The sequence below is a fragment of the Mobula birostris genome, chromosome 3, assembly GCF_030028105.1.
Source record: "Mobula birostris isolate sMobBir1 chromosome 3, sMobBir1.hap1, whole genome shotgun sequence".
Taxonomy (NCBI): domain Eukaryota; kingdom Metazoa; phylum Chordata; class Chondrichthyes; order Myliobatiformes; family Myliobatidae; genus Mobula; species Mobula birostris.
In genome coordinates this window covers 221,855,937-221,876,975 of record NC_092372.1, presented here as the reverse complement: position 1 = coordinate 221,876,975, position 21,039 = coordinate 221,855,937, and the positions used below count along the sequence as shown (strand labels likewise).

The following is a 21,039-nucleotide window of genomic DNA, read 5'->3' as shown; positions in this document are numbered from 1 at the left end:
ATGTGAAGGGCAAGTTTTTTTTTACAGAGCGTGATGTGTACCTGGAGTGCGCTGCCTGGGGTGGTGGCAGAGGCAGATACATTAGAGACTTTCAAGAGATGTTTAGGTAGGCACATGAATGTGAGGAAAATGGAAGGATAAGGATATAGGTAGAGCAGAATAGCTTAGTTGGTCTTTTGATTGCTAATTTATTCAGTTCGGCATAAACATTGTGGGCCAAAGAGCCTCTTCTGTGCTGTACTGTTCTATGTTCTGTATTCATCAGGAAGTAGGGGCAATGGTGTGCTTTTTGGACATAGCTTCCATGTGGCTGAATCAGGGCAAATTAATTATTCATATATGATGTCCTCATTTATGATTTTTTTCTTTCCAGAATGTCTTCAATGCGTTCTGAAAATCAGCTGGAGGAGCGGCTACAGTTAGGTATGGCTTCCAGACATTTTGGTCCTTCTATAAGTCAAAAATCAGTTTAACATGATATCTAAGGATTAAGTAATTTGAGTCCTGCCATCTTAACTGCAAGAGGGGAAAATTGTTGAAGCTAACCTGTGCTTTTTTTTTGAATTACTAATTTTCTGTTTCTTTTCATTTGTATGTTGTGGCAGTTGTTTTATTTTGTCCATATTTGCAGAGATCAGAAATTGGGGTAAATATTCCTCTACTCACATTCCTGGTAAGCAGCAACAGTGTAAAGGAATAATTCTTGGCAACCTCCATACGTATTAGCTGCTTAGTTCAGCATATTTGAATAACCTACAGAAGACATAGGAGCAGAATCAGACCATTTAGCCCATTATGTCTGTTCCACCATTCAATCATGGCTGATTTATTATTCCTCTCATCCCCATTCTCCTATCTTCATATAAGAACATGATGGTAGATGGCAGAATCACTTCAGAGTGGTGTGTTAAGTGTATATCCACAAGTAATTACTAGAGCGATGAATGAATGAGAATTCTCATCATTTCACCCTATCTGGCTTATATAATGAATGTTTAAACTGGGAAAACGTGAATTACTTGTTGTGCTCAGTACGGTGATCAAACTGCGCAGTTGTTTCTTTGTGTGTATGAAGCTTTGATTTCTTGCTGTTACTGGTCTGTGTGAGGCAAGTATTAAGTACCTGAAACATAGCTATTTTGAGTTATATGGAAGTTGAATCTGACTGGGTATTACATATTTTCTACAAAGAAAGAGGTAATTTTACACGAGTAAGAGAATCCTTGAGTCAAACAGTGTAGAAACTGTCCATAAGACCATAAGACATAGGGGAAGAATTAGGCCATTCAGCCCATTGAGTTCCTCCACCATTCCATCATGACTGATTAATTTTCCTCCTTAACCCCATTCTCCTGCCTTCACCTTGCAACTTTTCATGCCTTAACTAATCAAGAACCTATCATCCTCCCCCTTAAATACACCCAATGATCTGGTGTCCACAGCTGCCAGTGGCAAGGAATTCCTCAGATTCACCATTCTCTGGCTAAGGAAATTCTCCTCATCTCCATCCTAAATGGATGTCCTTCTATTCTGAGGCTGTGCCTTCTGGTCCTAGGTTCCCTCACTATCGGAAGGGTCCTCTCCACATCCACTCCATCTAGGCCTTTCAACATGTGATCACCCCATTCTTCTAAACTCCCATTAAGTATAGGACAAGAGTCATCAAGTGTTCCTTATATTCATTCCTGGATCATTTTTGTAAACCACCTCTGAGCCCTTTCCAGTCAGCACATCCTTTCTTAGATAGGGGCCCAAAACTGCTCTCAATATCCCATGTGAGACCTCACCAGTGCCTTATAAAGACTCAGCATCACATCCTTGCCTTTGTATTCTGGTCCTCTCAAAATAAATGCTAATATTGCATTTGCTTTCCTCACCACTGATCTGGCCTTTAGAGAATCCTGCATGAGGGCTCCCAACTCCATTTGCACCTCTGAGTTTTGAGTTTTCTCCCCATTATGAAAATGGTCTATGCCTTCTACCAGAGTGAATGATCATACTCTTTCCGACACTGTATTCCATCTGCCACTGCTTTGGCCATTCTCCTAATCTAAGTTCTTCTGCAGTCTCCTTACTTCCTCAGCACTACCTGCCTCTCCACCTATCTTTGTATCAACTGCAAACCTGGCCAGAAAATCATCAATTCCATCATCCAAGTCATTTACATTTAATATGAAAAGAAGCGGTCTCAACACAGACTGCCGTGGAACTAGTCACCGGCAGCCAACCTGCACAGACTCCCTTTATTTCCACTGATTGCCTCTCTAAGCATCTCCTTTCCCTATAGCTTCCACTTGCTTTCATGCATTGTGATTGTACCTGCTTTTACAGCTTCCTCTGCAGCTTGTTCTGTATACCCACCACACTCTGTGTGGAAAAACTTGCCTCTCACATCCTCTTTAAATCTTTCCCTTCTCTCCCCAAACTTTTGTCCTCTAGTTTTAGTGTCCCTTTAATGGAGAAAAAGACTGTGACTGTTGAAACTATCATAATTTTACAAACCCTCTATCCTCTCAGCTTCATTTACTCCAGGGGAAACAGTTTCAGTTGATGAAATCTGTCCTTGTAATACAAGCCTTTCAGCCATGGCGGTGTCCTTGTGATTCTTTTCCGATTCTCTAGCTTAATTACATCCTTCCTAGATCATGGTGACCAGAAATGCGCACTATGCGCAATCCACATTTTGTATGACATGGTGTCCCAACTCTTACGCCCATACTAATTAGGGCAGCATGCCATATAGCTTCTTCACCACCTGTATCATCACTTCCAGGATCGACTACATTTGCCCTTGGGTCTTACTGGGGCAACATTCTCCAGGGCATTACCATCCACTACTTCTTTGCCCTGGTATAACATTCCAAACTGCACCACTTCTCACTTGTCTCTGTTAACTTCCATCTTCATGCCAGAGTTGCCCTCATTCTCCTGTGTTTCAAGGAATAGAGGCCTAGCCTGGCCAACCTCTTCATGTAACTTAGTCCTTTATTCTCTGCAACATTTTTGTAAGTCTTTTCTGCACTCTTTCCAGTTTAACCACATTTTTTATGACAAGGTGACAAAAACAGTACACTTCTTTTGACATTGCTTTCCATCTTCCTTGTTGATGCCTATTCACTCAGCTTCACTGTATCTCCCTGATGCCCCTTGGCATCCTCATCACTATACATGTTCCCATTTAGTTTTAAACAGCAGCAAACATCGAAGTCTTGTCTTTTGATACTTCAGCCAAATTTTTGATATAGATTATGAATTTCTAAGGACTGGGATACTTAATGAGGCAACTCAACACACACAACGTGCTGGAGGAACTCAGCAGGCCAGGCAGCATTTACAAAAGTATGGTTGACATTTCGGGCAGAGACCCTTCATCAGGATTGGAGGAAAAAAGATGAGTCAGAGTTAGAAGGTGGGGGTAGGAAGGAAGAAACACGAGGTGATAGATGAATCTGGGGGGAGGAGGGGTGAAGTAAAGAGGTGGGAAGTTGATTGGTGAAAAAGATACAGGGCTGGAGAAAGGATAATCTAATAGGAGAGGACAGAAGGCCATGGAAGGAAGAAAAAGGAGGAAGAGTTCCAGAGGGAGGTGATTGGCAGGTAAAGAGGTAAGGTGAGAGAGGGAAAGGGGTTGGGGAATAGAGAAGGGGGAGGCCATTACCAGAAGTTTGAGAAATCAATGCTCATGCCATCAGGTTGCAGGCTACCCAGCTGGAATATAAGGGGTTGCCCTCCAACCTTAGTGTGGCCTCATCATGACAATAGAGGAGGCCCTGGATGGGTTTGTTGGAATGGGAAGTGGAATTAAAATGGCTGGCCACTAGGAGATCCTGCTTTTTCTGGCAGATGGAGTGTAGGTGCTTGAAGAAGCCGTCTCCCAGTCGATGTCAGGTCTCTCCGATATACAAGGGGCCACACCAGGAGCACTGAACTCACAGGTGAAGTGTCGCCTCACCCGGAAGAACTGTTTGGGGCCCTGAAAGGTAGTGAGGGAGGAGGTGTATTGGCAGGTCTAGCATTTGTTCCACTTGCAAGGATAAGTGCCAGGAGGGAGATCAATTAGGAGGGATGAATGGGCAATGGAATCGTGTAGGGAGCACTCCCTGGGGAATGCAGAAAGTAGAGGAGGGAAGGAAAGATGTGCTTGGTGGTGGGGTTCTATTGGAGATGGCGAAAGTTATGGGGACTTATGTACTAGATGCGGATGCTGTAGGTGAGGGCAAGAGAAACTCTATCCCTGGTAGAATGGCAGGACGATGGGGTGAGGGCAGATGTGCGTGAAATGTAGGCAATGTGGTTGATGGCAGCATTGATGGTGAAGGAAGGGAAGCCCCTTTCTTTGAAGGAGGAGGATATCCCCTTCATTCTGGAATGAAAAGGTGAGAGCAGATGCGGTGGAGACAGAAGATCTCCCAGTGGCCACCCATTTTAATTCCACTTCCCATTCCCATTCTGACATGTCCATCTACTGTCGCAATGAGGCCACACTCAGGTTGGAGGAGCAATACCTTCCAGTAATGGCCCCCCCCTCTCTATTTCCCATCCCCTTTCCCTCCCTCACCTTATCTCATTGCCTGCTTATCGCATCCCTCTGGTGCTCCTTCCCCTTTTTCTTTCTCCCATGGCCTTCTGTCCTCTACTATTAGATTCCCCCTTCATCAGCCCTGTATCTTTTTCACCAATCAACTTCCCAGCTTTTTACTTCACCAATTTCATCTATCACCTTGTGTCTCTTCCTCCCTCCCCCCCCCCACCTTCTAACTCTGACTCCTCATCTTTTTTTCTCCAGTCTTGTTGAGGGGTCTTGGCCCGAAATATTGACTATATTCTTTTCCGTATATGCTGCCTGGCCTGCTGAGTTCCTCTATCAGTTTGTGTATGTTAATTTGATTTCCAGCATCTACAGATTTTCTCTTGTTTGTTGTTAGGTAGTCTCCAATCTGATAACATAAACATTGATTCCTCCAACATCTGGTAATATTTTACCTTTCCCCTTCCTCCTCCTTCAATTTCCCCACTCTGGCCTCTTGCCTCCCTTTAGTGCCCCTCCTTATTCCCTTTCTCCCATGGTCCACTCCTCTTCTGTCAGATTCCTCAGTCTCCAGACCTTCACCTTTTCCATCTATCACGTTCCCGTTTCTTACTTCATGTCCTCCCTTCTGCACCCACCTGGCTTCACCTATCACCTTTCAGCTTGTTGTTTTCCTCCCCCCACCTTGTTATTCTGGCTACTTCCACCCACTTCCTTTCCAGTCCTGATGAAGGGTCTTGGCCCAAAATGTCGACTGTTTAATTATTTCTATAGACGCTGCCTGGCCTGCTGAGTTCTTCCAGCATTTGTGTGTGTTATTCACTCATTCCTATTCTTTGTATCCATTGAATAACTCTTAGTTCTATACAATTTATGGTGAAATTAAGTTATTGCTGCTTTTAAGTCTTTCTACATTTGGCCTTAATACTATTGCTGAAATGATACATCAAGATTAGAAAATAACATCTCTGAGCTGCAAGAGTGAGACATTATGTAAACAGCTGGTATCTTTTGAAGATAAGACCCAATGGCTTGCCTTTTCACTCAATCTTGCTTTCTCCAGAAATGCATTAAAATACCTCTTGAATCCAATGTAAGGTCTGTTTTGTTATCTTATATGGGTTCCTTCACAATTACTTAGCCAGGCATTGGTCTGTCTAGTTTTGATATTCAGTGTTCATGTACATGTTAAATACAACTGAAACAATGATTGATCACCTTTTACAGCTGACATTGATGATGATGACTTCGATGAAGTTGATGAAATTCCAACCATTAGTTCGCTTCGTAAGCATCACATCGATTCAAAACCCATAGACCAGGCTCTTGCAGTAGTAAGTTGTGTTATCTTTCTTTCTTAAGTATTTTCAGTTACCACAAGAATTTTCATTTCGCTTCCTATTCAGGTGTCATTAAGGGTATTAATTTAGGCTTTCATGCCACTGGGTTATAGGGAATAAAATCATGTTTCCTTGAAGTGGAAAATCTGATGAAAAGATTGGCTTTATTTGTCACATGTAGATCAAAATATACAGTGAAATATGTCATTTGCATCAAATCAAATCAGTGTGGGTTGTATTGGACAGGCCGCAATGTACCATGCTTCCAGTGAACATAGCATGCCCACAACTCACTAACCCTCACCTATACCTTTTTGGAATGTGGGAGGAAACCTGAACACCTGGAGAAAACCCACATGGTCACGGGAAGAATGTACAGACTCCTTCCAGACAGTGGCCACTATCTTACAATGGTGCTGTAATGGTATGATACTAACCACCTCACTATATTGTGTGATCATAACTCTATCGTAAACCAAATAATTATGGATAAGACCTGACTTTGTTAGGGTGCAGAGGAGATTTACCCGGATCCTGCCTGGATTAGAGAGCATGTCTTATGAGGAAAGGTTGAGTGAGCTAGTGCTTTTCTCTTTTTAGAGGATGGGAGGTGACTTAGAGGTGTCCAAGGTAAGAGGCGTAGATCGAGTAGACAGCAGAGACTTCTTCCCCAGACAGTAATGGCTAATACAGGGGGCATAATTTTAAGGCAATTGGAGAAAAGTATAAGGGGGGGAGATGTCATGGGTATTTTTTATTTTGATTTTTTAAATTTAGATATACACCACGGAATAGGCCTTTCTGGCCTTTCGAACCGCACCGCCCAGCAATCCCAACAACCCCTGATTTAACCCTTACCTAATCATGGGACAATTTGCAACAACCAATTAACGGATGCGTCTTTGGATTGTGGGAGGAAACCGGAACACCCAGGGGAAAAAAACCCATGCATTCCACAGAGAGGACATACAAACTCCTTACAGAGGCCAGGATTGAACTCCACACTACAACTGTAATAGTTGTGAAAACCACTATGCTACCATGGTTTCCAGACACAGTTTAAAACAGTGGTCCCCAACCACTGGGCCACGAGGAAATGATATGATTTGGCGATATGAAACGATATGAGTCAGCTGCACCTTTCCTCATTCCCTGTCACACACTGTTGAACTTGAACATAGGGTTGCCAACTGTCCCTTATTTGCCGGGACATCCCGTATATTGGGCTAAATAAAGGAGGGAGGAGAAGATGGCGGCGTGACGCAGCGTGCGCGGCCGCTCCGAATGATATCATATGTGTTAACTCGGATGCCGTGCACAATCCTGATTTGATGGAGACAGCCGTGAGAAGCACAGAGGAACACCTGGAGAAACTTCTGACATGTCCGTTTCGCTGCCGCTGCTACTGTGCGATCGAGAATCTCCAGAGGGGAAGTCCCCAAATCCTCGGCTTTGCCTATTGCCTGTTGCAGGGGCTGGGGTTGAAGCGCTCGGCAGAGGTGGTGCTTGATGCTCGGTGTCGGAGGGCTGGTCGGAGGCTCGGAGTTTTCGGACGACTCAGAGTCGGACTGCGGTCGGGTGCTTCCAGGATGCTGCATCGGCAAGTTTGCGGCGCTGGAAGCTCATGGCAGGGAGAGTTTTGTTTCTTCCTTCTACCGTCTGCGTGAGATGATGGGACTTTCGAGAGACTTTGAGATTTTTTTTACCATGCCCATGGTCTGTTTTTCATCAAATTATGGTATTGCTTTGCACTGTTGTAACTATATGTTATAATTATGTGTTTTTTGTCAGTTTTTCAGACGGTTTGTCTTGTGTTTCTGTGATATTATTCTGGAGAAACATTGTATCATTTCTTAATGCATGCATTACTAAATGACAATAAAAGAGGTCTGCGTGTCCTCATAATCTAATCTAATCTAATCTAAATTGGTTTGTCCCATACGGGACCACCCTTGTCCCGTATTTCCCCTGCTAAGGTAGAGCGTTCCTATGAAACTTCCGTGCTGAAATGGTGTAAAGCGAAGAAGCAATTACCATTAATTTATATGAGAAAAATTTCTGAGCATTCCCAGACCCAAAAAAATAACCTACCAAATCATACCAAATAACATACAAAACTTAAAGTACTCTAACATACAGTAAAAGCAGGAATGATATGATAAATACACAGCCTATATAAAGTAGAAATAATATATGCACAGTGTAGTTGGGAAGATTAAGCCAAAACCGATTTGTGGGAAAAAAAATCGGCACGTACGTGCATGCGCAAGTCACGTGCGCACGTCACGCATGCGCACACAGGTACCCGCACAAGGCTTCATGGTCGCGGTAGTCTTTCTCGAGGTAAACACAAATGTCCCGTCAACACACACGAAAAGTGCTGGTGAAAGCAGCAGGCCAGGCAACATCTATAGGAAGAGGTACAGTTGACGTTTCGGGCCGGGACCCTTCGTCAGGATTTGACTGCTACTTTTGTCCCTTGGTAGTGAGAAAGTTGCAAAAGAAACTGTAAAAGGCATGCTGAGGTGAGTTTAACCCTATTTGAACACCACCCCCCCCCCACCCCCGGTCGGCCGGTCCGCAAGAATATTGTCAATATTAAATCGGTCTGCGGTGCAAAAAAGGTTGGGGATCCCTGGTACAAAAAGAGAGTGGTTGGTGCATGGAACAGCTTGTCAGGGGTGGTGGTAGAGGCAGGTATATTAGGGACATTTAAGGAGCTCTTAGATAAGCGCATGGATGATATAAACATAGAGGGCTATGTGGGAGGGAAGGGATAGATTGGGTTTAGAGTAGGTTAAAAGATTGGCACAACAGTGTGGTCCAAAGGGCCTGTACTGTGTTTTAATGTTCTTTGTTAAAGATAAATTGTTGCAACAGTGTTAGAACAACTTGGAAAGAGTGACTGCTGGTTCTGGAGCATAGGTCTTAAGTTTAGAAATCTCAGTGTTGTCAGCTGCCTAGGTCTCTACTGCTTCAGTCAGCAGCTGTTTGCTACCAGTCAAGTAGGTTGCTTTGACCTCTGGTGTTGAGTTGCCTGAGCATTGTTGAAGGTAGTGGTTGGATTGATGCAATCTTAAGGAAGTTGTTCATGTCTGTTGCAGAGCTGAGCTTTGATGAGAATGATAATTTTGTCTTAAGTGCAGGTTTTATATGGGGTGATACCAAAAGTACAATGTTAGCAAGTTCCTTTAATGGAGAAGATCACTGAAATATTTAAAACACTTCAGCTTTACAGTAAAACTGACATGTTTTGCATTTGAAGTATTACTTTTGTCACTGTCCCAACTCCCACATTGTTACCGTCTTACATCTGTTATTCAGAGAGGAGATAAGGAGATGTTTGTGGTGTATCGATATCTATGAACTTTTAAACAGAGGGGAGGGGCTGTTTGGAGCAGGGGTGGTAGAGCGGAGTCAATAACTCTTGAAGATAACCTCTGGAAAAATACCACACAGCAGACCAGTCACTATCTCTTGGCAAGTTTAACACTTTGAGCATTAATAGAGCCAAACAGATACTGATCAACCTGTTTGGAATTTAAAGAACAATGTTCTTTGTTTCAAATTTTAACCACAAACTTGAAGGCCAAGTCTCAGTAATATTAATGGTTTCCCAAATTAATATTGGTAAATTGTTTTTATTACTTTAATGTGTACCAAGGTACAGTGAAAAACAACTTGCTCCCATATTATGCAAGAACTTGAATTAATTTTAGCATAGGATTGACTTATGTTTGCAGGTCAGTAATAGACCTGACGTGCATTGCTCCACTCCAGTCATGAAACTACAGAATAGAGTACTAACTGGAAGAGTTTTGAGTGCCAATCAATAGAAATTATCTTCGGGCTTTTTTTTTGTTGAACTAATTAGATTACATTTGGAATACTATATCAATGGTTTCTGGCAAGATTATTGACAAGGAATTAGCAGTTAAATGATAGCTTGGTTAACTATGCAGCATTTTAATGTATTCATTGGCCCCACTTCTAGCATTTGTGCATCTAGTGTGGATGTCAGTATGGGATAAAAACATCATTGTAGAAACATAGAATGAGGCCATTCAGTCGCTTGAGCTGGCTTTCTATAAGATCTTTCCAGTTAGTCCAGTTCTTTTTCTCTACAGTTCTTCATGTTACTTTGCAGCACATAGTTAGAGATAGGAGGACAAGATATAATATGAGACCTGAGAGAAACATAAAACTAGACTCTAAGAGCTTTTATGAGTAATTGAAAAAGAAGACTAGTGAGTTGGAGTTTGGATTGTAGAGTCATAGAGCATTACAGCTCAGAAGTAGGCTGATTGGAGTCTGTGTGAAACTGTTATTCTGCCTAGTCCCACCAACCCATACCTGAAGCATAATCTTTCATATCCCTCCCATCTGTGTACTCCTCTTAACTGTTGCAATCAAACCTGCATCCACCACTTACACTGGCAGCTCGTTTCATACTTGCACCATCCTCTGAATGAAGAAATTCCCACTCAGGTTATCCCTAAATTCAGATTCCATTTTATTTATCACATGTACATTGAAACATGCAATGAAATGCACCATTTGTATTTACAACCAACACATCTAGGGATGTGCTACGGGCAGCCTGCGAGTGTCGCCACACATTCCGGCTCCAACATTGCATGCACAAAATGCTCGGCAGAACAACACGAGACACAACATAACAGAACATAACAAGCAACAAAAAAAAAGGCAAAGGTAATTTTTTCATAACCTCAGGGCCTCATACCGCTTACAGACAAAATTGAGAGGATTTATCAAGAGGAATAAGAAAGCAACTGAGTAATTAAATAACGCACATAAAAGTTGCTGGTGAACGCAGCATCTCTAGGAAGAGGTACAGTCGACGTTTCGGGCCGAGACCCTTTGTCAGGACTAACTGAAGGAAGAGTGAGTAAGGGATTTGAAAGTTGGAGGGGGAGGGGGAGATCCAAAATGATAGGAGAAGACAGGAGGGGAAGGGATGGAGCCAAGAGCTGGACAGGTGATTGGCAAAAGGGATATGAGAGGATCATGGGACAGGAGGTCTGGGAAGAAAGATAAGGGGGAGGGGACCCAGAGGATGGGCAAGGGGTATAGTCAGAGGGACAGAGGGGGAAAAAGGAGAGAGAGAGAAAGAATGTGTGTATATAAATAAACAACGGATGGGGTACGAGCGGGAGGTGGGGCATTAGCGGAAGTTAGAGAAGTCAATGTTCATGCCATCAGGTTGGAGGCTACCCAGACAGAATATAAGGTGTTGTTCCTCCAACCTGAGTGTGGCTTCATCTTTACAGTAGAGGAGGCCGTGGATAGACATGTCAGAATGGGAATGGGATGTGGAATTAAAATGTGTGGCCACTGGGAGAAAGCAGGAATTTACTACCTAATCCTGAATGGCGAACAACTGAACCTTCTTGATCAGCCTCCCATGCAGGACCTTGTCAAATGCCTTACTAAAATTCACGTAGACAAAATCCGCAGCCTTGCCTTCATCCACTTCCTGGTAACTTCCTCGAAAAACTCGATAAGATGGGTTGGACATGACCTATCATGCTCAAAACCATGCTGACTACCTTTAATCAGTCCATGTCTATTCAAATACTTATATATCCGGTCCCCAAGAATACTTTCCAATAACTTTCCCACAAATTATGTCAGACTCACCTGCCTATAATTTCCTGTTTTATGTTTAGAGCCATTTTTAAACAGCAGGATAGCTTTGGCTATCCTCTAATCCTCTGATAACTCTCCTGTCGCTAAGGAGGATTTACACATCTCTGCGAGGGCCCCGGCAATTTCTGCACTTGCTGCCTGTAGGGTCCGAGGGAATACCTTGTCAGGCCCTGGAAATTTATCCACCTTGATTTTCCTCAGGGTAGCAAACACCTCCTACTTTGTAATCTGTACAGGGTCCATGAAGTTGATGCCGCGTTGCCTCACTTCTATCAACTCTGTATCCATCTCCTGAGTAAATACAGATGCAAAGAATCCATTTACGATCTCCCCCATCTGGTCTGGCTCCGCACGTGGATTACCATTCTGATCTTCTGGAGGACCATTTTTGTCCCTTGCAATCCTTTTGCTGTTAACATTTGTAGAATTCCTTAGGATTGTCCTTCAGCTTGTCTGCTAGAGTAACTTCAAGCCTCCTTCTGGTCTTCCTGCCCTGATTTTTTTCTTAAGTGTTCTCTTGGATTTCTTATGCTTCACAACCACCTCATTTGTTCCTACTTGTCCATACCTGCTATGCACTTCCTTTTTTTTCTCTTAACTAGTGTCTCAATATCTTTGAAAACCAAGATTCCCTACACTTGCTATCTTGACCTTTTATTCTGACAAGCACATACCAGCTTTGTACTCTCAAAATTTCACTTTTGAAGGCCTCCCATTTACAAAGTGCACCTTTGTCACATTGAGTTTAATACTTACTGGTGGCTTTTGTGGTAATTTATTTATTGGAAACTGACTTCATCGCACCAGCAGCCACTATCTGTGTGATATCATGAACAGCAAAGCGAGCAAGAGAAGCTCTCAACACAAGGGCTTAGTTGGCATCTTATGAACAATGGTGCATCTCCAGGCTTTACAAATTTGGAGCTCTGTTCCATCTTGCTAGATTGAACATCAGTCTACATTAAACTTCCTGGAAAACTTGTCAATGAGATGTTATATTGCAGCAAGAAAGATTGAGAAAAGTGTTAAAGGGATGATGTGACCATGCTTGATAGCAATGCAGTGGGATTGCAAATTTGGATAGATTCTGTAGATGAGGCTGATGTAGTCACATCAGAAGTATTTGCTTCTATGTCTAGGGAGTCCGGGCAAGGTGTTGTTGTGTTTTTCACCTAAGCATCCAGGATTTGGTCCACATGATGGCTCCATACGTTCTCTCCTACCTGTGCTCTATACATCAGTGGCCTGTCTATGGGGGAAGTTGTACCTGGCTGCCACTTTTCAGTCCGGTAATCACGTGCAAGAACTGACTGTCCCACACTGAAGCTCCGTGTTGACTTAGCATTCAAGTGTGAACTATCTGTTCTCCACATCACGCTGTACATCTGGTTTGAGAAGATCCATGCGGGACCTCAGGTTCCTGTTCAGAAACATCATCGCTGGAGTCTGATTAGTGGTTGCACGTACTGCATTTCGATAGGCAGGGAGGAAGTTGTCTATCTTGTGTTGCAGTGGTCAATTTTCACTGTCGATTGCCTTGATGGCTTTCTTGAATGTCTGCACAAATCTTCCTGCCAAGCCATTTGTGAATGGATGGTAAGGGGCAGATGTAAAGTGCTTGATTCCATTGTTCTTCAAAAACTTTGGAATTCTTCAGAGACAAATTATCGTCCATTGTCTGCAGATTTGTTCTGGTATGCCATTCCTGGCGAACATGGTCCTCAGCACTGTAATGGTCTTTTCCGATGTGGTTGTCTTCATTTTGATGACCTCTGGCCATTTGAAATGTGCATCAATGGCAATTAAAAAGATAGAGTCCATGAATGGCCCAGCAAAGTCGATGTGCACTCGTTGCCATGGTGATGAGGGCCACTCCCATGGATGGAGAGGGGCTTGTGATGGTGAGTTGTCGATCTTTCGACATGCAGAGCAGTTCTTGGTCAAGTTCTCAATCTGCTTATCGATTCCTGGCCACCACACATAAGCACAGGCAAGACTTTTCATTTTCACGGTACCCGGGTGCCCCTTGTGCAGTTCCTCCAGCACTCTGGTGTGTAGCTTGGGAGGAATCACAACTCGTGAACCACACATTAGTGTTCCTCGACACACTGACAACTGCTCCTTCCTTGCTGAGAAGGCTAGAAACAGTGTGTTACCCCGTGCTGGCCATCCCTTTACCGTGATGTCATACACTTTTGACAACGTAGGGTCATTGTATGTTTCCCTTTCAATGAGGCTGTTTGTCGCTGGAAATTGTTCAACTGTTGTTGTGTGAAAGACCTCTAACGAACACCATTTGTGTTGTTATCTCTGAAGTGGGCAGTGGTAAACGTGACAAACCATCTGCATTGCCATGTTGCTTGGTCCCCTTGTGTTCAATGTCATACCTGTGACCTAAGAAAAGAGACCATCGCTGCAGCCTTTGTGTTGTCATCACTAGAATACCTTTTCTTGGGTTGAAGATTAACACGAGAGGCTGATGGTCAGTAAACAGAGTAAACTTTTGACCGTACAGGTAGCGACTGAATTTCTTGACTCCCCACATGAGGCTTAGGGCCTCTCTGTCAATCTGTGCGTAGTTGCATTCAGCTAAAGTTAGTGTTCTTGAGACAAAAGCTATTTGTCTTTCTGAGCCATCTGGAAACTTGTGTGATAATACAGCTCCTATCCCATGGGGTGAGGCATCACAAGCTAGTTGGTTAGGTAAGGAGGGGTCAAAGTGCACAAGCACCCCTTCTGAAGTTATGAGTCTTTTAGTTTCTTGAAACACTTTCTCACAGCTCTCAGTCCACTTCCATTGTGTCCCTGTCTGTAATAGTGCATTTAGTGGGTGTAGAACTGTGGATAGGTTAGGCAAGAACTTGTGGTAGTAGTTCACTAGACCAAGATATGCACTCAGCTGAGACACATTTTCAGGTGGTGGTGCCTTAAGCACCACTTCTACCTTGTCTTGAGACGTGTGTAAGCAATCGTTGATCACATGCCCACAGTATGAGATTTCCTTTTTGAAAAACTCACATTTCTGTCGATCACCTTTGAGCCCATATTCTCGTAACCTGGTGAGCACTTGTGCAAGGTTTGAAAGATGTTCATTGTCATCTTTGCCGGTGACAATGATGTCATCCAGGTAACACTGAATCCCTGGAATCCCCTGCAGGACCTGGTCCATTGCCCTTTGCCAGACTGCAGGAGCTGATGCTATCCCAAACACCAATCTGTTGTACTGGTAAAGTCCTTTGTGTGTATTTATTGTCAGATGTTTCTTGGATACTTCCTCGATTTCCATTTGGAGATAAGCCTGGGTCAAATCGTTTTTTGTGAAATATTCTCCTCTTTACAGGGAAGCAAAGAGGTTCTCAATACGAAGTAGAGGGTACTGTACTGTGCGGAGAACTGGGTTAACAGTCACTTTAAAGTCACCACATATGTGCAACTTGCTTGGTTTTCCTGGTTTTGTGCTGGAGGTTTCCTTCATCACTGGAACAATAGGTGTGGCCCATTCACTCAAATCCACCTTTGACAGGAACCTTCACCCTAGCCTGCTCCAGATTTTTCAGCTCTGCCTCTACTGTAGGACAGATTGCATATGGCACTGGTCTGGCTTTGTGAAATTTTGGACATGCATTTTTCTCAATCTCAATACTTGCCTTCGTGCCCTGAAGTGTTCCTATTCCTTTCATGAACACTTCCTCAGAGTCAGCAAGTATTTGTGACAGTCTCTCAGATGTAGCCTTTCTGCCCTCCTTTGCTGACACATCTAGTGCCTTGATGGTGTGCCAATCCAACTGAATTTTCCTGAGGCATTCACGTCCCAGCAACGGTGGTCCTCCATTTTTCAGTACATAGAAGTTCAGCTGCTGTGTTTTGTAATTTTGCCTTTGGGACACACTTTCTGTCCTGTGTAACTGATTTATACTTGTGCGTCAAATGTATGTCTTAGGTCCGGTGTAGCCGCGTACCCTACGCTGTAATCTATGCGGAACCTTATGCAGTAGCCTAACGCGCACCTCCCCCAAAATGTAACTACGTGTTGCGGCGACGCAGACTGAACAACTGTGACTGGTCCGCTTGGTAGCATCCCATTTCCTCCTATACTGCAATAGCTTCCCATTGGGCGACTGAAGGGCAGGGAAGGAAGTCTGGCTGCAATGCTTTCCATAAAGCTTTACAGACCTCCGAAATTATGGAGGACCCTGTGCTTGACGCTAGTTTGTAGCTGCTACAGCCTGTTGACTTCCACCTGAAGCTAAAACTCGAATGGTGATTGCCAGTCTCTGAGTATACTGTGCGTACACTGATGCGAAATAAATGTTTGGAGACAATGAACCAAATCGTCAACTCTACCTGCTGACATCCGAAAATATTTGAAATGCATTTCCTCGTCCATGTCTCTCAGTGGCTGGACAAGCACAGAAAATTCACCCTCCTCCAGTTCAGTCGCCATTGTTTGAAATTTGAGTTTCTACGTGTTGAATTTCAACACGAAGAAACTGAACACAGCGGCATAGAAACCCCACCGCCAACTAGTATTTTGGCGGTGAATTGCAGAGAGACGCAGACACACCAACGCACAAGTATAAATGCTCACAACGGCGCATCCCATTTGCATAGGCTACAGCGTAAGCTAGTATGCACAAGTATAAATCAGCCTGAAGTCTTTAGCGGTAGTTTAGTTCGTTTCAGGGGTATGTGAGAAAACAGTTGTTTGTAGTCGTGTATAGAGATCACTGTTAAAGCGGAGCCTGTGTCCAACTCCATTTTCAACCTCACACCTGCCACTTGTGGAGTGATCCATATTACTCTTTGATCATCTGTCTCTTTCATGCTGTGAAGTTGCAGACAGGACAATTCACTTTTGTCTGAGTCGTTTTCATCAGGACTACTTTCTTTAATTTTGTGTATTTGTATTTTCCTTTCCAGGGTTTCTTGTTTCTCTGTATTTTGTCCTTTTTCTGCTGTTTACTAGCTTTGCATACTCTGCCAATGTGGCCCTGTTTGCCACAGTTTCTGCATTCTTTGTCTTTAAACCAATAGTCATCAGGGTCATGTGACCTGTTCCCACAACGGTAACATTTCTTTCCTTCATTGTCAGCATGTTCTCACAACGGTAACATTTCTTTCCTTCATTTCTGTTCAGTGACATTTTACTCATAGCATATTCCAGAGATTTTTGTTGTATCTCTGAAGCACCCCGTGCTGCTATTTCCAATGATATTGTAATGTTCAGCGCCTTCTCTAAGGTAAGGTCTCTTTCACACAGGAGCTTCTTCTGGGTGGTTTCACAGTGCATGCCACACACTAACCTCTCCCTCAATGCGTCTGATAGATCAGCTCCAAATTGACAATGTTCTGATAATTTGTGCAATTCAGCATAATATTCAGAAATGCTTTCATTTTTGCTCTGATTCCGTTTGTGAAATTTAAATCTTTCAGCAATGACCAGTGGTTTGGGGTTTAAATGCTGTTGGAGAGTGTCTACTGTTTGCTTGAATGTTTTGTCAGCTGGATTTTCAAGGGGTAACAAGCTCTGTAGCAGCCCGTATGTTCTGCCCCCATAACACTGAGTAAGACGCTGGCTTTCTTTTCATCATTAACACCATTAGCCTCATAGTATAACCACTCTTTCAGAGTAAGTTGCCCAGTCTTCAATGCCACTATCAAATGCTGTAATGGTTCCAATCATCGCCATCTTTGTTATTTTAATTTAGCCCAGTTTTCCCCTTGTTTTCTTTTTGACTCAAGTGTCCTTTTTGCTAGCGCAACGAGTGCACTCTGTCTAGATGTGTCCTAGGGCTACATCCACACTGCGCTGGATAATTTTGAAAATGAAGCTTTTTCTCTTCATTTTGACCTTCCGTCCACACTGAAACGGCGTTTTCATCTCCTGAAAACGGAGATTTTCGAAAACACTCTCCAGAGTGTGTAAATTTGAAAACGATTGTTTCGCGTTGTAGTGTGGACAGGGTAAACGGAGAGATTTAAAAACGTTGTTGTGACAACACCACAACAACAATGCTTTTTCTGCTTCTGCTTGGGACTGCGCAAGCACTGCCGGATGGCTGTTCTTGGTTCTTGATCCTCCAAAATATTTCACATGGAATTTAAACTGGAAGTGGCTTTCAAGCTGGTCCCCTCAGTTTCTCTGTTTGCATCCTCTGTTCTTCTGCCCGTACCCTCCGGTCTCCAATTCTGTGGTTGTCGTACCCTCGATCTCCTGTACCCCGGGGTCTCCAAGCTGGCACTGTCGCTGACTGACCACAACTGTTATAACGTGCAGTCGGTGTGAACGGCGTGAGAGTTAAATTGTATGATTATGAAGACACACAGTCCTCTTTTATTGTCATTTAGTAATGCATGCATTAAGAAATGATACATAATTTCCTCCGGTGTGATATAACAAAACACAGGACAGACCAAGACTGAAAAAACTGACAAAACCACATAATTAATTCATATAGTTACAACAGTACAACAATACCATAACTTGATGAAGAAGTCCGTGAGCACAGTAAATTTCAAAGTTTCTCAAATGTCCCACATCTCACGCAGACGGGAGAAGGAGAAAAACTCTCCCTGCCATGCCGACCACAGTCCGACTCTAAGTCATCCGAAAACTTCGAGCTCTGATCAGCTCTCCGACACCAAGTACTGAGCGCCATCTCTGTCCGAACGATTCGACTTCCTTCTCGGTCGCCAAATGCAGGCAAGGCCGGGGATTTTGAGGCCTACCCTCTGAAAGATTCCCAACCACACAGTAACGACAGCAGCGAACGGGCGTTTCAGAAATTTCTCCAGATGTTCCTATGTGCTTTCACATCCATTCTCCATCAAATCAGAATTGTCCACGGCCCCTATTTAACAGATACGATATCATTTTTCACTGGAGGGCTGCGCACACGCAGGTGCGCTGCCATCTTCTCTTCCCACCTTTTTTGACTAGATCCCCTAAATTGATTTGATTTGATTTAATCTATCTTTAAAAATAATAATGTCAGAAATACTGTGCAGGTCTGGCGGCAGAAGATTCCACTCTCTTGGTTCTTGGTTCTTGATCCTCCAAAATATTCCGCATGGAATTTAAACTGGAGGTTGCGGAGGGTGGGCTTAAGAAGGAGATTTTTGAAGAAGAAAAGCTGCCTTAAATTTAACTAGGTTTGGTTGTGTGACTGTGGTAGGATTAAGATTATTCCATGCTTTAATTGTGGGGGTGAAAAATGAATTGCTGTACATATCTGACTTGGTAGTTAGTATATCAAATTGAGTTGAGTGCCCTCTTCTGCTCCTAATAGGTTTGGGTTTGATGTGGGATTGGTAGTCTTTGTTGAGTTGACCATTTAACATTTTGTAATTGTTGATAATGTTGATCCTGGGTAGAGGTCAGCTTCATGTGTGTGTTGTTTACTTTATTGTCTATGCTAATAGCTTGTTTGGAATTAAACAGCTCCACTGCTTTGCTGACTTTGTAGTCGCTTGTAACTCGCAGAAACAGCTCGACCTCATTGTCTGTCTAAATGAAGTAGTCCAGTCTGCTTTCTCCAGCGGAGGATTTCTTTGTATTCCTCGAAGACATTTTGTAAAACTTTCTTTCGCTGTTGTTGTAGGTACTCTAGTTTTTGACCAATGGAAATAGCACAATGCCGCAGCGGAAATGAAAATATTATACTGTTTCCTCTTCGCTTGTTTTCTGTAGATGTGTCTGTGCATGCCTAGTAGGAGGAGATTCGCCCAAATATCTGTTTTAGTGTGGACAGAGATACTTTAAAAAACACCTAGTGTGGATGCCTGTCGTTTTTACTCTAAACCGGAGTTTTCAAAATTGTCCAGTCTAGTGTGGAGGTAGCCTAGATTATCTCTCTTCTCCGAGTATTGTTATCAACTAAAACACGGTGTAACAATATGATGTAGGTTCATAATTCTCGTCGCCAATTTGTTGTGTATGTGTTACACAACAATTCTATTAATAAAAACGCTGGAGACGGGAGCCAAGTTTCATGGTTCTTTACTGGCAGAAACCAAACTCGGCACACATGTACAGGTCAATATGTGCCTAATGGTGCATGCAACGATGTAATACTAAAACGTAAAATAGTCCCTTATTATAATGTAGGCTATACGGTAAAACTCCCTTCCTGTTTCTGGCTTCCACCCATACTGGCTCAGTAACAATTCCTCCATGGTGTCCTTCTTTTCTGCAGCTGTGATACTATCCTGACTAACAATGCCCCCTCCTCTTTTACCTCCCTGCCAGAAATATCTGAACTTTAGAACATTCAGCAGCCATTCCTGCCCTTGTGACAGCCAAGTCTCTGTAATGGCCACAACTTCGTAGTGCTATGTACTGACCCATGCTCTAACTTTATCACACTTGTTCCTGATACTCCTCGCAGTACAGGGAACATTTGTTACTTTGTTTTTGAATGTAAGTGTTTCTATTAAAATGGTGGACTGAGAAATATCATCATTGAAGGAGGTGAGTGTGCTTACCATGCTCTATTACCTGATCAAACACTCTGGTCGCCATTTCCCTGTCAGCCTAGTTTAAACTCTACCTAACAGCTCTAGCAAACCTGCTTGCAAAGACATCGGGCCCTCTCAAGTTCACATAAATTCATTCCCTTGTGTACAGGTCATACCTTCCCCAGAAAATATCCCAGTGACACACAAATCTGAAACCTTGCCTCCTGTACCCATTTCTCAACCATACATTCACTTGCCATGTCTTCTGCCATGCTATATCAAATACAGTTCTCAAATCACATATCTTCTGGTTTAAGATATTGCTGGTGAAGCACAGTGATGACTTGCTGAAAGCAAAAACAAATAAGACAGACAACACACATAAAAGTTGCTGGTGAACGCAATAGGCCAGGCAGCATCTCTAGGAAGAAGTATAGTCGATGTTTCGGGCCGAGGAAGGGTCAACTTGCTAAACAAAGGCTCTCGGCCCGAAATGTCAACTGTGCCTCTTCCTAGAGATGCTGCCTGGCCTGCTGTGTTCACCAGAATCTTTTATGTGTGTTGCTTGAAATTACAACATCTGCAGATTTCCTCGTGTTTGCACAAATAAAATAGACTTACTTAGACCCAATCACTGCAGTCAATAGCCTGCAGCTTCTCTTTCAGAGATGAGCTTTTGAACTGCCTGTACGACCTGGCATTCTTGCCGTTTGAACTGAAGTCTTGAAGGTACAGGATGTTTGGGGTGTGCACATGCCAAATTGAGGTGGCGGGGCCTGGGTCCAAGAGTGAAAAATTCAGACAATGTCAAGGCTGCGGGGCACAGGTCCGAGAATGAGGAAAGACCCGAAGTTTAACTGATTTAAACACCAGGTAGAATTAGAAAGGTCGGGTAGAGGTGGTGGGGCCCTGTCCTGAGAACGTATTGGAGTGGCAGGGCCTGGGTCCAAGAGCAAAGATCAAACAGGGTTTGGCTGATGCACCAGGTCAGATTGAAAAGATCAGGGTGTCCGGACCGGAGGTGAGGGACAGCTGGTGTTCAGC

The 21,039-nt window shown here is 43.4% G+C and overlaps 1 protein-coding gene across 1 annotated transcript in view; it reads left to right on the top strand.

The window, feature by feature from the left end:
• mindy4 (MINDY lysine 48 deubiquitinase 4) overlaps positions 1-21,039 on the top strand; it is a 280,604-nt gene that overhangs the window by 113,909 nt on the left and 145,656 nt on the right. The window contains exons 6-7 of the mRNA XM_072254193.1: positions 374-423; positions 5,756-5,862. Of these exons, the coding sequence (XP_072110294.1) occupies positions 374-423; positions 5,756-5,862 (157 nt within the window). The remainder of the gene's footprint in view (positions 1-373; positions 424-5,755; positions 5,863-21,039) is intronic.